Source organism: Micromys minutus, assembly GCF_963924665.1.
Source record: "Micromys minutus genome assembly, chromosome: 11".
Taxonomy (NCBI): Eukaryota; Metazoa; Chordata; class Mammalia; order Rodentia; family Muridae; genus Micromys; species Micromys minutus.
In genome coordinates, this window is record NC_137980.1 from 26,370,905 (window position 1) to 26,390,473 (window position 19,569).

The 19,569-nt window shown below is 42.2% G+C and overlaps 1 protein-coding gene across 2 annotated transcripts in view; it reads right to left on the bottom strand.

The window, feature by feature from the left end:
• Positions 1-19,569, bottom strand: part of PKD2 (polycystin 2, transient receptor potential cation channel) — a 34,720-nt gene that overhangs the window by 6,308 nt on the left and 8,843 nt on the right. For both annotated transcript variants that reach the window (XM_080924984.1, XM_080924983.1), the window contains 8 exons: positions 17,654-17,787; positions 16,001-16,251; positions 14,199-14,423; positions 11,274-11,502; positions 7,618-7,785; positions 5,186-5,367; positions 3,883-4,003; positions 487-585 (listed from right to left, as the gene is read on the bottom strand). In XM_080924984.1, the coding sequence (XP_080781110.1) occupies positions 487-585; positions 3,883-4,003; positions 5,186-5,367; positions 7,618-7,785; positions 11,274-11,502; positions 14,199-14,423; positions 16,001-16,251; positions 17,654-17,787 (1,409 nt within the window). The remainder of the gene's footprint in view (positions 1-486; positions 586-3,882; positions 4,004-5,185; positions 5,368-7,617; positions 7,786-11,273; positions 11,503-14,198; positions 14,424-16,000; positions 16,252-17,653; positions 17,788-19,569) is intronic.

The window sequence follows — 19,569 nt, forward strand, 5'->3', positions numbered from 1 at the left end:
AGGTAAGGGGGGGAGTGACTACTTTCCTTCTGTCTCAGGTGACTGAGATAGAAGAGCCGGGAATAGATGTGAGACCCTTACACCTTGTTGTTTGTTTGTTTTTAGTATAGAATAAAGTTTATTCAGGGCATGGGGAGGGGAGTTAAGAGGGCAGTAGAGGCAGAAAGAAGAGGAGAGGAAAAGTAGAGGAATAGAGGCCAGCCATGAACATGTGGAGAGAGAAGGGGGATGAGGAGAGAAGGGACAAAGGGGGAAGAGAAACAAGAGCAACAGTCAGAACTTAAGGTCTAGCCTACGTATTAAGCTTCCCACCAAAGAAAACGTTTCTGTTATTTCTCAAATAAAGCAACTTACCTTTTACTTCAAATGATTTCAAGGAATCAGTGTTGATTTGGTGAACTGATTAAAATATATAAAAATAATATACAGACAGACAGACAGGCAGGCACACCTACATAAAACTGTGGGAATTAGCGTATAGCCTACCTTTCTGATAAGGTCCGAGAGTTCCATTTCTGCTTTCTGCTGGGCCAGATCCGATTTCACCTCAGAGTAGGAATCATTGATGATCGCCAGAAACATATTCTGTTTGTAAATCAAAGGATGGAATTCAACTATCCTTTGGAAGCAATATAATGACTGAGACATGCCTTTTTGTTCATCATTTTATCGAATCTGAGTAGTTATGAAGCCACTAATTAGGTTTTGCTCTCATATTCTCGGAAGCAATGTTTTCTCCACTAAGTCATAGAAAAGGAAGTTTCACTTACAAAGCCATCTCGTGCTGAACACAACTAGAGTCACTGGGGAAAAGCGAACCTCAAATAACAGCCTGGCTCTATCAGATTAGCCTGTAAATGACAACCTAGGTCCACGGCAACTCTGTGGTACACTTTCTTGATTAAGAGGGTCCAGCCCACTGTGGGCGGTACCACCCCGGGCATATTGTCCTGGAAGCCAAGGGAACAAGCAGGTAAGCCTTCGCACTCCTGTAGGGTTTCCTCCTCAGTTCATGCTTGGTTCTGGCCTTGGGCTCCTGCGCTATGATGACAGATAACGTGTAAAGCAGATTAAACCCTTTCTTCTTCATGTTGCTCTTGGTCAAAACCTTTTACCACAGCAGCCAGAATGCATTTTATGACATAATTTGCAAAGAGGCAATTAAAAAGTAACAACGAATTAGTATATTTATATAAAATGATAGAATTATCATCGTTGTTGTTTCCTGCTTTTAAATTTTAAGTTGTTGTGTAGAATGCTAAAGAGCTAGTCAAGTTTTTATAATCTATTTAATTAAACTTTTCCATGTGAGGTACACAGAATGTATTCTAAAGAACTACAATGACTTCAGTCAAGCAGGCATGGAGTAGGCCCAGTGTAAAGATCAGGTAAGACACTTGTGGAAAAGATAAAGACTTTAGAGTCTATCAGACTTGGGTGCGACCGGAAAGAGATCATGGGGATTACTAGGAGACTGGAAGAGATGAAAGGAAAGAGCAAGTGAACAGCAAACCCCAGGAAGGGATGAAGAAAGCCAACTGAACCCCAGTCTGTCTACCTCATACTGTTTGTAATACATAGCTGGGCTCAACAACATCCAACCTTAAAGCAACTTCAACTGCAGCGTTAACATCAGACTTTCCAACTTGAACCCTCACACCACAAAGGAATAAAAGATTGGTTGCCAAGCTGACCCTCATACCTATGTAACCTTGAATCAGACCTCCCAGAATTATAGAAAACCCAGTAAGAAAAGTCCAAACTGTGGGACTCTGTTGGAAAAACCTGTGCTCACCCTTTAAGTGTATACTCTCCATTCGTGATGGAGAAATGGGAAAGGAAACAGGACCTCCCTTAAACACTGTGCATGCAGGGGAATGCGACAATTGATGCTGTGCTCAGTCAGGTCCTAATATGTGATGGGTTCTAATTGCTGTCATTTACGAATGTCTGGTTATTCTTCCGGACAGTCCCTTCCCTGGTGGTGATGGATTTTTCTATGTTTGGAACACCTTCTCAGAGCACTGCAGCTAGTAAATCAGATCACCTTTCTGTGTGCTGCTGTCTTTGTATCTGGCAACAGTGGCTAGCTAACAGAAGTACATTCAACTATGCCTGCTTTGTCCACGAGTCCATGAAACCAGAGAAAGTTCAAGCCCTAGCGCTCATTCCACGGCTCCCTCTGCTGTGTAACATATCACCAAATGCATATAATCTACACTACATATTATGTAAAGTATCTATATAAGAATATAGTGACTCTGGTAATATTTTTCCAGTAACTCGTGAATGAAAATCAAGACCCTTATCTTAGTGACAAACTAGAAACCTCTATCAATTAAGAAAGACTATTGTCTAATTGAATATCAGAAATTAAAACAGAACATAAACTATATATAAACCTTCAGGTGTGTGCTCCACTACACACAAACCATCAGGTGTGTGCTCCACTACACACAAACCCTCAGGTGTGTGCTCCACTACACACAAACCTTCAGGTGTGTGCTCCACTACACACAAACCCTCAGGTGTGTGTTCCACTACACACAAACCCTCAGGTGTGTGCTCCACTATAAATGAATTAAAGTGTGGATTCTATGAGATTTCCAAGTAGACAGAGACAATAGCAGATGAAGGTTTCTTAAAGGCAGTCTTAAAGACAAGAACTGAGAATTCTCTCCTGCTCTTGTGTCTGACTTAACAAGAGGACTCTCCAACCTCAGTGCTAAAAGGCACCACCTAGTGCAGCATAGTGATCCTGTCCTATTTGAGCTTTTCAAACCATCCTGCTGTGTCCTTGTGGGTGGTGAAGGTCATCTGAAGAGTTTGCAGCAGGATGTACTTCATGCTTTTAGAAATCATGGCAGAGCCAGGTGCCACAGAACCTATAGTACTAAACCACATCAGAAGGCATCAAAGCCTTGACAATCCTTCCTTTCCCTTAATCTATAAGAGGAAGGGGTCAGTTAATGATGTAAACCACACCCAGCCACTCTACCTGCACAAAAAGCAGGGTCCGACTGTCCCTCTCATCCCAGTAGTGGCTGTTGAATACTTTGTGAGCACCATCTGCCCAAACAGGGACACCAAGTTACTGAAATATAATTGTTCAAACTTCCAGAAAGAAACTCTGAAAAGCTAATAGCATTTGGATGAAATATGTCTTTTCCCAAGTTAAGCTAATTTCACTGCACACATTCTAAGTAGACAAAACGAACAACTCAGACAAATCTTGCTTAATTTAAAGCAAACGGCAATGGTTGTGCAAAATCCAGACACTTGAAGGTATTTTAAAACGTATTTTTTGGGAGCTAACTCCTAATGGCTGTTAGATTTACTTTTAAGTTTAATACATGCAGGGGTTTTGTAGGCAGCACATAGGCCTGAGGGCTATGAAAAAGTTGAAATAGTGTCTTAATCTTGACACGTGATAATTCATCTAACCACAACTCTTGACATCTATTTCTAAGTTGCTTTGTTAGTTCCTATCTTATCAAAGAAAAGAGAGAAATGTGAAGCCATATGAGCAAGACATTAAGAAGGCAAAAACTGACACGGTAGTGCAGAAGGAGGTGGCACTTCCTACCACTGAGGCAAGCCGCCATTTTGAGAACTTGATAAAGTTGTTCATTTTATAATTACCTTTACAGTCATTAGATACACGTATGTAGATAATTAAAAGACTACAGCAAAAATAAATTATCTGAAAATGGTAAACCAATGGAAAAAAGTTTTCTAGAGTTAACTTTTTTTTTTCTGTTTTTCATAGTTTTCTTTCAAGTGATGGGTGATCAAGCATGAGAGAAAAGAGAAGATGGTGATTTATGAGTATAAAGTTTAAATCACCTCACTGTAAAAAAAAAAATATATGTATATACATACCAAAAGAATGAAGAACATAAAGAACACAAATGTAGTAAAATAAAGTGGCCCCAAAACTCGGTTAGCTTCCTCGATCTCTGCGAAGTTGACATCACCCAAAATGATGCGGAACTGAGTAAAGCTAGGAAAAGAAAACAGAACACAGTCCAAAAGCAAACCGTGTCCACGGTGGACACGCGCTTACTAATGGTGACTCATCTGCTGGCACAGCTTGGGATGTCTGAGAGAGCCACCAGAGTTGAAACCACTGACCTCTTTGGGAAAGTCTTATTACTTGTATTGTAGATTGATGATGATGCCTTCTAGTAGAGTAACACGGTTTCATATTATACATACACCATTTCTACTTAATAGTAAATCTATTATAGTATGGCAGGAAGATATGATCCGGGTAAAACCTAGCAACTCAAAATCTTTATAATAGTCACACTTAGTCTGCAGGTAAAACATCCTTAAATAATAACAATGATAACTTTAAAAATGGCCAAACAGTAGCATTCAAAGTTAGTAGGGTTCAAAGGGTCATCGCTCTCAGTCACTTAACATGAGGTCACAATGGCTAGATGTTGTCAGTGACATCACTTCCCTTCCTGGCTTTCATCAATAAGTAAGAGTAACTGGGGATCCCTGTCCACAAAGCTCTATTAACTCCCACTATTAAGACCTTCGGTTTCCCTAATCACCTGGTGACTTCTTTGTGAATGGTATAGAAGAACTATATTCAGAATATAGTAGTTTGGTTTTGTCTTTGGCATATTTGGGAACATTGAGGGGAAAAAAATGAAGATTTGTGAACTGGCTTTAGTTTCGTTTACAATATTACAAATAGGTTTAACTCCTGGAAGTTAACCTAAGATACAGGAGTCAATATTCAACAGGAACGAAAATGCAGGTAAATCACTTCTTTACGTCGGGAATGAGGGGTAGAGATAGAAAGAGCTTGGGGGTGGAACCCAGGGCTAATCATCCTACTCATGTGCACCCCTTCCACAACTGGCCATTTAAAGCCCACCCGAGCTGGATGTGGCAAAGATCTTTGGACTAATGTTCTTTCCACAGCTGTTCTACTCTCTCCCACTACTTAAATGCTGCCTCCCTAAGAACCAACATTTCAGAACATCTTCTTTTCTTTTGTAGAAAAATGTTTGTGGATGAGTCAAACAGTAACAAGAGTATCTTGTAAAGGATGCAATGGCATCTCAGATTAAACTTATTTTTAAGACAACTTTTTAAACAACTCATTATTGGACAATTTCATACATGTGTAGGATAACCTTTTCTTCTTCATGTCATAGATACTTACATACATTCTTGGAAAGTACTGAAGTCATCGACCTGAGTGCCAAAGACAAGGTATGCCAACTGAGCGTATGCCAGGAAGATGATGAAGAACATGATGGTGAAGCCGAAGAGGTCTTTGGCACATCTAGACATGGTTGTGGAGAGCTGACTCATGGTCCTATTAAAATTGATGAATTTGAAGAGCTGCGAAGGGGGACAAGGTCAGTAGATAAGTGGACGATACAATGCGGTCCACATATACAATGGAATTCTACCCTAAGAGTGAGTGAGATTGGCTACATGCTATGACAAGGACTTTGAAAGCTAAGTGCAATACTCCAGATGCAAAGCCTCAAATAGTGTGTGACTCCATTTGTTTGAGGCACCCTGAAAAGTCAAATTCACCAGGACAGGAAATCCAATGGAGAGTTGATGAGTCGGTTGGTGCAGCAGGGACAGATACTGCACTGCGCCTTGTGGTTAGTGCTTCTGACACATGCATGTGAACCAGTGAAAGTAGATCTGTGTACCTTGTACTTATCACAGTGAAGAAAAATAAGAGAAACGATTTACTTTTACTTCTTGCCTCTTTCAAGTCTAGGAATATCTACCTTGTCATTCAAAAGTGTTTGTTGAGTACGGAGATCATACTAGGCAGTTACTGACCCCAGACCTGGGAATGCAATATGTAAAGTACGTGTTGCATTCCTACCTCATGCTAAGTACTCTCCTCAATGGTGAGCTAAGCAAAGCTTCTGCCCCCATGTTGTTCACATCTTGCACCACAGCTACAATACAGTAAAAACATGTTTAAACATGACTGATAAATAAGTAATAATGTCCCCAAGAAGATTAAACTAAAATGAGGGTGGGGGAGAACACTAGCAAAAGATAAAATCAGAAAATGCGTTTTTGTGCATCTTTGTCGTCTACTGGAGTACCATTATGTAGGGGTAACTATGGGAAACTGCGGTGATCTCCAGTGACTTCTTCAATCTCGGTATTTTTATTTCCAGACACCAGCCAGACTGGGAGCCAGTTAAGTCTGCCTGTGAAGCCCACTGAGCGCGTGGACAAGGACCTAAGGGCAGCAGTTAAGACTGTAGCTGACAGCTTAGGCAGCAGGACAAGGTAGAAGAAGGCTGTGTGCAGAGCACATGCGAGTAACAGGCACAGTTCCTGCCTAGAAGAATCCAATGGTCATGTTTTAGGAGGCAACGCAATTAAAAATCAAAAAAACAAAAAACAAAAACAAACAAAAAAAAAAAAACAAAAAACCTGACAGTAACTCATGCTAAACATTAAGAGAGAACTCTCTAGAATCTCAGTGGTCTTTTATAAACTGTTTAATTTCTATATTGTTATGATCAATATTACTTATGAATGAAACTCCTATTTTTAATTCATTCATTTATTCTTTAGTGTTAAGACAGAACCCAATGCCTCACAGGTACCAGACAAGGCCTCTGCCACTGAGCGACTTCCTCAACTCCAAGTCCTACTAATTTTATAAAGTTAGGTGTTGGTGATGGACCTTCTTCAAAAAGCAACAAACGAATGAGAATATGAAGAACGTATGTGGGTCCATGCTTTCGGGGGACTTCCGGAGTCAACAACTGACCAATAAGCTGTTGGGTAGAAGCCTACTCTGAAAAGCTGCCTTTGAGGAGCTTGCTGCCGTGGCCCTGATACAGTTAGTTGCCATTAGCAACACACAGAATGTGACTGTTGGGGTGGAGGAAGCGAAGCTTTCGTTACGTTAAACTTCATTTAAATGTACACTTTACACAGAACCAGGAGTCATGTTTGCACAGCACAAGCACAGAAACAGAGTTGGGAGCTGCATCAAAACGACTGAGCTTTTCTGTATCTCCAGAACTCGGGAACAGTGTCCCGAGACGCCTGGGGAGACGCAGGGAACGAGTGGGAAAGAAACCGCTCAGATGGGCGGGGCGGGGCGGGGCTTCCTCTGGCCTCCCAGGAAGAGGCAGTCCTTTTATTAAGCACTTCCTGCTACAACATCTCTTTTGCAGCCTGACTTTTTTCTGAGTTCCTTTCCTGTACGTGCTAACCCACATCACAAGAAATGCTGACCTCTAGAGTAGCCTGCGGCCCCAGGTCCACAGGACATGACACTTTACTACACGTTTTAAACAAAATGCACAGGATTGGATCTGACAGGAATTTGGAAGGCAAATCGTTTCACCCATAGTAACAGGAAGGTTCACAGAAGGCCCCGTGTGCAGGACTGTAAACTATGCAGCAACCTCATCTGGTCATTTCAACCAGCCGGAAAAGGCAAATCTGTGTCTTCCAAAGATCTGTGTGATTCATCATCATCATCATCATCACCATCATCATCATCATCATCATCATCATCATCATCATCATACATATGCACATATACGCATATATACATATATACATATATATGAAGAATGTGACATAAATTACCTTAATCCAGACCAAAAATACCATGACGGCAGCTATATTGTTGAACTGTATTTGCCAGTATGCCACATGCTCAAAGTTGGGAAAAGAATTTTGATCTTCGAGAAACTGTAGCAGCACCTCTGAATTTGACATTCGGTAAATGTTAATCACCATAGCTACTACGGATAACTGGAAGACAAAAAGAGTTACATTTATCACATCACTTCAGAAATAGACAATCTACCTTACGACGCCTAATTGTTTTTTACTGGTGGATCGGTTAGCGGACTGACCATACTATGCAGCAGCAGCGGCAGCAGCTCTGAATGTGCAAAGGACCTACAGACGAGATTTCCTTAGGAACAGAAATCAACCAAGTACACTGCGCAGGCGCATACACAGTCTACACAGAGGAGATCACACAAAAGCAAGCTCAAATTCAAAGGGAAGGTCTTCTGTCCAGCTGCCAATCACAGCTAAAGAACCAGACTCTGGGGGCGGGGTTTGTTTTCAGGCAGGTAGGCTTCCTGGTGAACCCTGAACACTCTCCTGCTGGAGCTCAAATTCTCTTTTTGTTCCTGGATGCTCTAAATTATCTTGTACTGAGACTCGGTTTAAAGGGGTGACGCAGAAAATCCAACAACAATCTTTTATACAAATCCCCCATAATTTACCATTCAGTCGAGGTTTCTTTAATACAGCAACAACCAAAACAAAACCAAAAACACAGTGTCACGTTGATTTTCCTTGTTTTCTTCTAAAATAGGGAATGAGAAGGAAAAGAGAGTTTCTGAGGATATACGTGTTGTTAAATCACTCCGAATTTTTCTCTGTAATTCTCATTTCTATCTACATAAGACCTTCCTCCCCACACCAGAACGAGCTTTAGGAGGGTAGAGAGTAGGGCTGTCCCGTGTGCCCCTGTGTCTCTAAGGTCTGGAGCACAGCCAGGCACCTACATGGAAGAGTGACTTTGTCAAACGACTTATTTTCACCAGGGAAGCTGAGCCATTGGCATTATTAAAACTTAGACTGCTAAAGGATTTTTTCAGTAACTGAAATGTAACTGGCTGGGACAAAGGGCTAGTGATGACAAACCTGGATGGAGGCTTCAGTGTATTTACTGGAGAAACAAAACAGAAAAACACAGGGAGCCATTTCAAAGAGATTTTGAAATGCTGGGCTTTAGGTGAACTTAAATTTCAGGTTGATAAAAAACAAAAAGGCCTTTTTGCATTCTTTTGGAGGTTTGCTAACCTAGGGAAGCAGGTGCAGCAGAAGGGATGGCCTTTCTTCTCAGGCAGCAAATGCTTCAGAGGAGACATGGGATGATCCTGACCCAGTCCCGGCAGCACTCAGGCTAATCTAAAGTTAACAGCTACAGGAAACAAGTCTCTAAAGGGATGCTTGCAAAATGCTGTGTCTGTGTGGCCAAAAGACCACGTTCAACACTATACCAACAATTAGCAGCCCAAGATCTCCAAAGTGGACAAAGTTCACAGGTGGATGAGGAGAGAACTTAACAGTGTGTGTGTGTGTGTGTTTGTGTGTATGTCTGTATGTATCTGAGTGTGTGCCTGTGTGTGTGTGTCTTTGTCTCTCTGTGTGTATGTGTGCATATGTGTCTATGTATGTCTGTGTATAACTGTGTGTGTCTGTGTGTGTGTATGTGTCTCTTTCTGTGTATGTGTGTATATGTGTCTGTGTGTGTGTATGTGCATGTCTCTGTGTATCTGTGTGTGTGTGTGTTTAGAAAGCACAGTAATGTTTAAAGGGATGATAAGCAAATGTGTCTGATATAAAATGTAAGCATGAACCATCGAATTCTAATTCTATATACACTTTTCTTGATAAACTTTAAAAATATTTTTGTAACATGTAGTACACACGTTTCCAGTTTACACAGTAAATAGAAGGATACTCAAATGTTAAAAACTAGAATTCTACTAATTTCTATCTTTTTAATTCTATGCAGGTCACTGTTTTTATAGCTATGCCCATTACTACTCATACACCATGATTGGTAAATCCATTTAATAAATTAGGGCACACATTTTCATCATCTGCATTCAAGATTAAAAATGTTTAAGGCCGACTAGTTTTGGTAACATGGAAATATTTTTGTAAGGGAATATCTGTAATTATTTGCCATATAGCAATTACATTTAAGTTGAAAATCAGCCTTGTACCTTTAAGTTCCAAACATTGGTGCCTAGAATAATGTTAACATATGTGGTGTTTTCTCTGCCATCTCTGACTACAGAAATATTCTGAAAAATAATTTCCACACTCATCTCTCTTGTTTGCCTTAGTACTGATTGTTTTTGTGACATTGCGTGGTATTAATACTTTAGTACTGTGTGGCTCAAGTACTCACGTTGACTTGTATGAACTGTGTGATGTTACAAGAACACATGAAGGGTGGGAGGCACCAGCATCTGGGACTTTCATGTTAAGTGGAAACAGTTTCTGAAGTCACATATGCATGCCTCAATTCGGCAGGGGCAAAGCCGATGAGAGGCAGTTTAAGAATTCAGCATGCCTTCTTCTATGAGAAGCACGTGGAAACGTGTCAAACACACACTGGGCTCTACAGTCGAAGCCATTCAACTATTATTACTACCATTGCTGCTAAGACCAGTGTTGACATGCGGTCTATGTTCTCATGGTTCTTCCCCATGTCTTAAGCCTGTGTTCTTTTACACATGAACAACATGTTCCGTGATACTTGATAAATGCTTCCCAGGTGCTGAGTAACTATTAAATTTGGAACAAGGAAAAGAACACTATCAGGAAGAAGCTGAGGGGAGAGAGAAAGCTCATTGGTGAGTGTAGCACTCTCAGGAGTCCAGAGAGCTACCAGGAATGTGAAAACAGTGAGAAAGCTGAACATGCAAGGAGGGGGGGATGGGGTGGGGTAGGTGGGGAAGCTATGTCAAAAGAATGCTAAATGAACCTAAAGGTACAAGAAGCCAGAAGTCTATGTGCTCCTGAAGAAGGAAAAGGTTATAAACTCATTTTTACACCAAGAACTATATAAAGAAGCAATGCATGTGGCTGATACAGGAGCTCCAAAATATGGGAGGCTTTCTGTATTACACACACACACACACACACACACACACACACACACACATACACACACACACACACACATACATACAAGGAAAGAAAGAGAGAAAGAAAGAAAGAAAGAAAGAAAGAAAGAAAGAAAGAAAGAAATTCAGGCTGGTTATTCTTGTCATAATTTGACACTTAAAATATAAAATAATTTTCACAGGCAGGAAAGTATTATTACAAAAAAAAGACCCTCACATCTCATCCTATTAATCTTATATGGCACACTAAACATTAAAAATTCAGTATTTTTGTTATTTACTAACTATCTTGTTACAAAAAAGTAAAATAAGTAAATAACAAAAATAAAGTACTTAAAGTACATTCAATTACTTATTTGTGTGACTAAGTCAGAGCTCAATAAAAACATTCACACTATGAACAGGTAGGTTCCCATACAAAGCTAAAAGATAAAAGTATAACATGAAAGTTAGAAAATTTTTACTTGAAATATCAAGATCTCCAACACTGAAACTGAAGACTACAAATTAACAAACCCTTAGAATACAGAAAGGCAATGAGGGAGACAGCGGGGAAGTTGGCATTTTTCCCCAACCTACCACAACAATCACAACATCCAGACAATTCCAGAAACTCCTGAAATAGTTCAATCTGTGAATCCGAATTTCCAGTATCTCTTCCACCACATAGTAAAGGATAAAGAAACAGAAGATGATCTCACAGGCTGCCAGGAAGAAATCAAAGGCTGTGACGTATCGGATCAGTTTTACTGGCTGAAACTGCCAAGAGGGCACCACGCCGCCCGTTGCTGGGAACTCAACTAATAACCTGCATTACAAAAAGAACAGTTAAATGACAATGTAAGACAGAATCAAGACAGGAAGTATGTCTGTCAGTCCCTGTACTGTGAGGTGAAAACCACTACCTCAGGTTATCACAAGCTGGGGAAGAGGTCATTTTGATCCTGACTGCCAGTTCTGTGTTCACAGGAGCATGTGCTTAGGAGTCAGGCTTCTAGGCCTCCAATTCTGCAGAACGCCTTCTCCTGGTCTTCAAACTGCTTAAACTAAGTGTGTGTGTGTGTGTGTGTGTGTGTGTGTTGTGTATTTGCATGTCTATGTGTATGTCTGTGTGTTTGTGTTGTGTCTGTGTATTTGAGTGTGTATGTGTTTGTGTGTGAGTTGTGTGTTAGTTTGTGTCTATGTGTGTGTGTATTCTATATAACTGTATTTCGTGTTTCTGACTGTGTTTGTGTCTGTCTGTGTATGTATATGTGTTTGTGTATCTGTACTGTATTTATGTGTACATGCATATCTCTGTGTGTGTGTTTGTATGTCAGTATGTGTAGTAAACAAATACCTCATCAAACCAGTTTTTGTAGGCCCTCATTAAATGCAAGCCATTGTGCTAGACGAGGGAAGAAACTAAAGATATCGTAAGCCACACTGAAGCATGTAGGGTCTAGGTGAAAGTGGGGCATGTATTTAGTAACTAACTCTGTCCCCAGATCAGCTCATTCATTCAGTAACTAAGTGACATCTAATTAGCTCTTCACTTTGCTAGTTTCCTCCTCTTCCCAAGGGTATGTATCTCAGATACTCCATGCTTACCTGCTGTCTGGAACAGGGCTGTCTTTGTTTTATGTTCACACAGTTATCACTGGTTTTGACTGCATCCCTAACTGGACTGGGTTCTTTCCTTGCCAAATTCCACTGTGCAGGTGTCACTGATAAAGTTCAGTGTTTCAGTGATGAAAGCTACCTTCCACATAACTCTACAGCTCCAAAAGCCCTGCCTGTGTCTGGCACTGCAATGTTCTTCACTACAGGACGGTGGTCAAGCCCAGAACCCAAGCTCCTAAGACACACACTGGATCCAGCAATGACTGAGTCGAAGCCAGCTTTCTGGAAGATGGGAATTCCTCTTCAGCTATCTGCTATCTGGTGGCAAGCACTAGCAGCAGCCAGAATGATACTAAAGCACTGGACCTGTTTCAGCCTTCATGAAACAAGGGGTAAGCCAGTGGGCCCTGTGTGTCAGAACATCTCTGTCCCACTGAGGCTTTGTGCTCGTTAACCCCTCCCGGGAGCTCAGAAAGAAGTGCAACAATTGTCCTAACTGTCTCATCTTTGAATTCTAGGGACAATGTGAAAAAAAAAAAAAATTAAACCACTGGGGACATCCTGAGGTTAAACATTTTCTAGATTGCCAGAGTTGTCTGCTATACTGGCTGGTTTTGTGTCAACTTGACACAAGCTGGAGTTAGCACAGAGAAGGGAGTCTCCCTTGGGGAACGGCCTCCATGAGATCCAGCTGTAAGACATTTTCTCAATTAGTGATCAAAGGGGGAGGGCCCATTGTGGGTGGTGCCATCCCTGGGCTGACAGTCCTTCGTTCTATAAGAAAGTGAGCTGAGTAAGCCAGGGGAAGCAATCCAGTAAGCAGCATCCCTCCATGGCCTCTGCATCAGCTCCTGCCTCCAGGTTCCTGCCCTGTGTGAGTTCAAGTCCTGACTTCCTTTGGTGATGAACAGCAATGTGGAAGTGTAAGACGAATAAACCCTTTCCTACCCAATTTGCCTCTTGGTCATGATGTTTTATGCAGAAACACAAACCCTGACTAAACACCTGCCTATCAGAACCCTCTTCTAATGATCCCTACAAATACAGGCAAAATCTAATTGCCTGTTAAGTTAGAGTTGTATCTAATGTGAAAATTATCATGAAACACTAATGTTAGGAGACTATGTCCTTAGTGCCCGTGTGAATGTATGTGCAGAGTCCCAGTGTGAGTGGTCTTCCGTGCTGCAGTTGTGATATCTCAGGTGAACAACCACTAACTCTCCTATATTGCTCTAGTCTTTTATTTGAAACAGCGCTTACTGTTTACAGTATACATGGTTTATTTCTTTTGTTTTTCATTGTTGAAGGCAGGCTTTTCCAGTGCTCTTGCTTAGCTTTCTGACATAAGCAAACAGACTGAAATAGCCAATAGCGCCCATATGTCCAAGAGCAGTGTGCTGAATGAATGAGATGAACCGCCGGAATCTTTGCCCACGGTTTCCAACAGTGGCAGCAACATCACACTCTATGGGGCAAACCGAATGCGCCTTTTACGAATCTCACCCATGGAAGTGGGGACACTCAGGGTGAGGAGCCAAGGTTTGGTAGCCGGAGAACTCAGTGAGAGAGAACGACCATCCTTTGAGTGGCTGAAAATAATTGTTAACAACATGAAAAACAAGGACGAAAATGTCCTACATTCCTTTCACCTGACAGGCTCTGGGAATGGGATAAGCTTGACCAGAGTTAGGGTTCTTTCCGGGACCTAACATGGCAGGCTCTTACATCCTTCCTCCAAGTATCCTCCTCCCCAGACCTACAGCTCCACCCTCCCTTGGTCTCAGCCTTGATTCTTGGTCCCTCCTTTAGCCACCTGCAAAAAGTGTTTTTCCAGTCCATCTCCAGGAACAGATGTGCAGATAACTACCCAGAGACAGGAGGGCGGCAAGCCATGATACCTACCTGACCACACAGAACAGGTTAATGTTTGCATTATACACGGAGAAGTCAATGAAAGCTGCCCGTGTGCCCCGGTCCAGCCAGAAGTTCCTCCTGAGGCCAGCGAGCTGGGCAGCTGTCTCCTCTCTGGTTCTGGACAGATCCAGGTAGTAACCTGCTCCGCTGTAAGATGCAATGATTCCCCAGTGACTGCTCCCGTTCAGCTCCTTCTCACTAGTGTAGATCCACCTAATTAATAGTGAAAACAACAGGTAAAGCTCGTGAAAGACTGGTCAGAACCGGGAAGACGACTGGTGCCTGCTGGGATAACGTGGATGTAAACGTGGGGCTTGGAATAGTACTTCCCACTTATTTTCCTAGTGAATCCTCCCAGTCAAGCCTCAGTTTGGTAACAAGGGCCCTGAGGCTTAGTAAGTTTGATTTATGCTCACTGTGGTTGAGCTGAAGTCTAGAACCAATGCTAGACCTGTTCACAGTGCCCATGACACCATGTGCCCCACCTTGCCCTTTCTGGTGACTGACGAAATGTTTACATTCCTCAAACGCTCCAGTGAAAACTGTAGCTAAGGGGGACCATCCACTCACTCACAGGCTCCTTGTTTCCGATGACACCTGACTCAGTGTTTTGGTAAGGGGAAATGAGATGTATTTATGAGCAGGGTGCATGTGTACAAGAGTTCATGTGTGTCACACGCATGTATGTGGAGAGCCTTTTTGGCATCTCTGGTCAGTTGGTGGCAGAGAAATATTAATTTTTCAGGACACCTTGAAGCGGACCCTAGGCAGGAAACTGGCTTTTGTGCTACGCCCCTCAAGGGCTAGAATTAAGCACATTTGCATATGAAGTTCAGAGCAAACCACTTAGGACTGAAGCTCTGGAAGGTACATTTACATCTGAAATGTGGCTCAGGACAGGGCAGACTCAGCAGATGGCAGACTCTTTGATCACCATTGTCTCTGATCTTCATACCTGGTCTCTAAAAGGACAGTCACAGGATCTTTGATTATTAACTTGCTTGCTCCCTATCTTAGGACTGATATTATCCTTCTGCATGTAATTAAAGTGGTATATAAGAAGACTAATAAACAAAGGCCTTGAGGTTTCAACCTTAGAGCTGGCCGGAAGTCATGTTATAACTTTTAACTAACTTGTCTCTTTTCTTTCAATCCTCGCTCTGGTTCTGGGGAACCCAAGTTGTTTGCCCGAGCTGGTCTCGGAAATATATAGGTATCAGAGGGACCAAAAGAGGGCATCAGATCATCCCCTGACCCTGGAGTTGCAGGTGGTCGTGGGCCACCTGATAGGGTACTGGGACCCAAACCTGTGTCCTCTGCGAGAACAGTGAGTGCTCTTAACCACTGAACCATCTCTTCAGCACTGCTAAATTTGCAATTTCAACAATTACAACATGAACAAAAATACTATTTGTAAGAACTACTAAAATAACTTATAGGACAATCTTATTTGTCCTATAAAAATAATACTGAAGCACCTTAAAACCTCTGGAGGCCTTTTTCTTGGGCTGTATGGTGAACAATTTAGTCATTTTGAAATAGGCAACAGAAATAGACGTAAATAGAAGTTCAGGGAAAACAAGGAGTAAAGGTCAACTTGACCCAGGCCTGCTAGGGGCACCATTTTGTTAAGTTGTCTGAGAATGAATAAATGAAAAGTGAACTCCAGGCACTGGGCGTACGTCACAGATATGCACTGGGCATATGTCATAGAGCCTGCTATTTGGTTGTCTAAAAAGGATGAATGAAAAGTGAATGCCATGTTCTGGGAATACGTCACAGATACTCACGCAGTTCCGTTCCGAGGTCCAAATGGAGCCCTGTCCTCACTGCTGACAGAGTAGACATCATAGCACTCTTTAATTTCATCTCTCAGGTCCTGGGGGATGGAGCAGGATCCGTTTCGGACTCGGAGTTGGCGTAGACGCGGTACTCCTAGCAGCAAGTTCTCATAGAAAATAAAGCTTCGGTTGTCAGCTTGTGTATGGTTGCTGGTCTGTGTCTTCCAGTACAGCCCATCCAGGAAGGAGCCTTCTGTGAACTGCAATGAAAGACTTTGGATAACTTCCAAACTCAGGCTGGCTGGCTTTCCCACATTTGGAAAACTTACCCTTTGGGTGGTCAGCATCTGACACAATATCAAATATAGTCCGATTTCTGTGCTGGGACTATCAACTGAGATGAGTGTGTTTTATAAATACGTAAAAACCATTACCTTCATTTCCATTAGAAACACGGCATCGCACATAACCAGAACTCCAGAGTGGGAAGCTAAGACTGCCTTTTGTACTGGATCTTTTTTCCACCTGGATTAGTTTGCTGCACGTGGAGTCCTTTGACCCCTCCTCTTTGCAACTTGACATTTATTAACATGGAATAGTACATGTGAGAAGCTTCATGTTTGTACAAAAGGTTCTTCCTCTAGGGAGAACAGATGTAACCACTTCTCCGTGTACTACAGGACATTTGCAGGGACCTGCCACAGTGCTAGGAAAAGGTTGGGATTAAGCAACTGTGGGTTTTAATGACAAGTGTCACATATCAAAGCTTCAGTGGCTCAGTGTTCCCTATTTAGAATCAAGGGCTCTGCTCTTAAGGTCTTAGTAAGAATACTGTATATTATGTCTCCTGAGAGAAACAATAACTTCCTTTTACATTTCCTCTCCAGCCTTCCTAGATTCTGAGCACATCATATGATCAGTAAGATAGGTAGCTACTCTAGAGGATTTATGATGTTTTATTAAAAGTAACTAAAACCGACCTACCATTTAGCACTGGCTTATCACGGCCTGTGTTACTCAGTGCTGACTGTCTGGTAGTTAGAGTTTAGAAATGGAGGGGAGGCTGGGCTGAATTTTATAGTAGCAGACCTTTGAAATAATATGTCCGGGTCTTATTAGGTACTTTGTGAATCTGGGAATTGGGGGGCGCATGCCACTGCCAACAAAGACACAAATCACAAAAAGTAAAGCAGTGTATGACACCCAAATTTCTACTTGGAACTCGTGTCATAGGACTGTTCGGAGCCATCATTTACAGACTCATGGATGACTGAGAGAATCTATGAAGTAATCTATGAAGAAGCAGCTATCATACAACACACACACACACACACACACACACACACACACACATCCAGGTCTTTTCTTCTCTAGCCATGTGACCACACACACATACCCTGAATCTCACTTGCACTGTTTACAAACAGGGGCCTGTGGTATTAGTATGCACTAGATAATATCATTGTAGGAATTAAATAAAGGGTGTATAACATTCAGATCATACATAGTATTTTCAGTGTTCTTCGTGAGTCCTGAAAGGAACAGGAACTCTAAATAACTCAATATAACTCACAACTCGTGAAGACACTTATGAGTTGAGCCTAAGGGACCAAATCGGTAATTCTCAGAGACAAGGACGCACTTCGAGCCATTCGTAAATACCTTCCAGAAGTCCTCCATGGAAGAGAGAGTCTTAAAGTTGGTTTTCTCGGTTTTAGACACTGGGGTGTCTATGAAAAGCTGTGACAGTGTCCGAGTGTAGTAGTACACATTGGAGCTCATCATGCCATAGGTCACTGGAACACAGAAAGTACCGAATGAGCATCAAGATGGGGCACGCATAGCCGTATAGCTCACAGCCTCCACGACGGAACCGTTCCTGGTAGGCAGACATTTTGGGTAATGTCATGTAAGGTCGGCTTTCCCTTCCTTCTTCCACCAATATTGTAGAGGCTACCCCATCTCTGTTTATATAAGCAACAAGGTGGCTCAATAAGAAAGCCACATATCCCTCACTCCTGGCAACCTAAGTCTGATTCCTGAAGCCCGAGTACAGAAGAGAAGAGAAAACTGATTCCCAAAGGTTGCCCTTTGACCTCCATATGCACACCATGGCATGCCTGCTTCTGTGTACACATCATACACAACGATCATTAACTTTCTTGGCTTCACTCACACGGAAGCAAAACACTATGATTTGTGTTGCACCCCCTGCTGGACACCAGAAAAACGATGCTTCTAGCACTGCTGGACAATGATGGGTGAATGGTGTCAGGACAAGGCTGTCCCAGTTGTCTGGGAGCGTCATATCTACATATGCCCAGAGTAGTAACAGTGTGAGGATATGTCAGCGGCAGCTCAACCTCAGACAGTCTGGGGAGAAGCTCAGCTCCACATGGACCAGTTGCCTCTGGGCTCACTACAGAGGATGCTGGTGCCCTGAGATCTTGGACAGCCATTAACCTTCCTGAGCTAGAACTTTGAAAATGAGCTTGATGATGCTGTTAGCCTTTTTCTGGAAGCCAGTGTCGAGAGATGTGTATGAAGGAAGACATCTGAGCGGTGTGAACTGGAGTGGGGACATGAGAGTTACACCTCTTTCGGTCACTTTCTGTTGCTGTGTTTCCATGACCACAAAGCAACCTGGGGAAAGGATTTATTTCATGCTACAGTTCTCACTCCATCATCGAGGGAACCTAAGGCAGGAGCTTGAAGGCAGGAACTGAAGCCGAGACACTGAAGATTGGTGTGCTCCCTCTCACGTGTTTACAGACTGCCGTGTCTGCAGCCAAGGTCCTGTCAGTATTTCCTCTAAAGAATATATATAATCTTACTTATGGAAAAACTTTAGCTTGTGGTTATAGTGAAAGAAAAGAAAAGGAAAGAACTCCACAGACTTTCTGAAACAAGAAAAGCAACTGGTTGTGTAACCTCAGTAAGGCTTCTTAAGCTCTTGGTCTTCGGTTTAATTCTTTGGCCTCATTCCCATAAAATCTATCTGAAAACTCGTTTCTCTTCGTATTGATGAAGCTCTGATTTAGTCCATCTGGAAAAACTATCATTTTTTCCCCTTTAATTTCTCCTGGCAGTTCTGATGCCCAGTCTGGATAATTTGTCAAACTCTGGTCTTACTTTGCATGAGAAGTTTGCAAATGTGAAGTTTGCAAACGCTGACATATCCTAACTGACATGTTGGTGTTAAAACCAGTGTGCTTTGATATTTAAGCGTCATTTCCCTGCTAGAAACAAAGCCAACCTCTGTGCTCTGTGCTCCAGCAGCTCAGAGCTAGGAAGTCTGAAATATCTCACCTCTTGTTGCCTGAATTTCAATGCAGTATGCACATTACATCCAGCTTTAGCATTTCTGTGTTAAAAAGCATGCCTTTAAAAATGCCACATCATTTATCTAAGGAATGTAATATGCTGAGCTCATAGTAGTAGAGTGGGGGGCTGCCAGGGCAGGGGGAGAGGGACATATTAGTCAAAAGACACAGCAAAGGCCCAAGTCAGCAAAATGCACCGATGGTAGAGCTGAGGACCAGATGGGAGAGAGGAAGATCAAGAACAAAGGCTGGCTG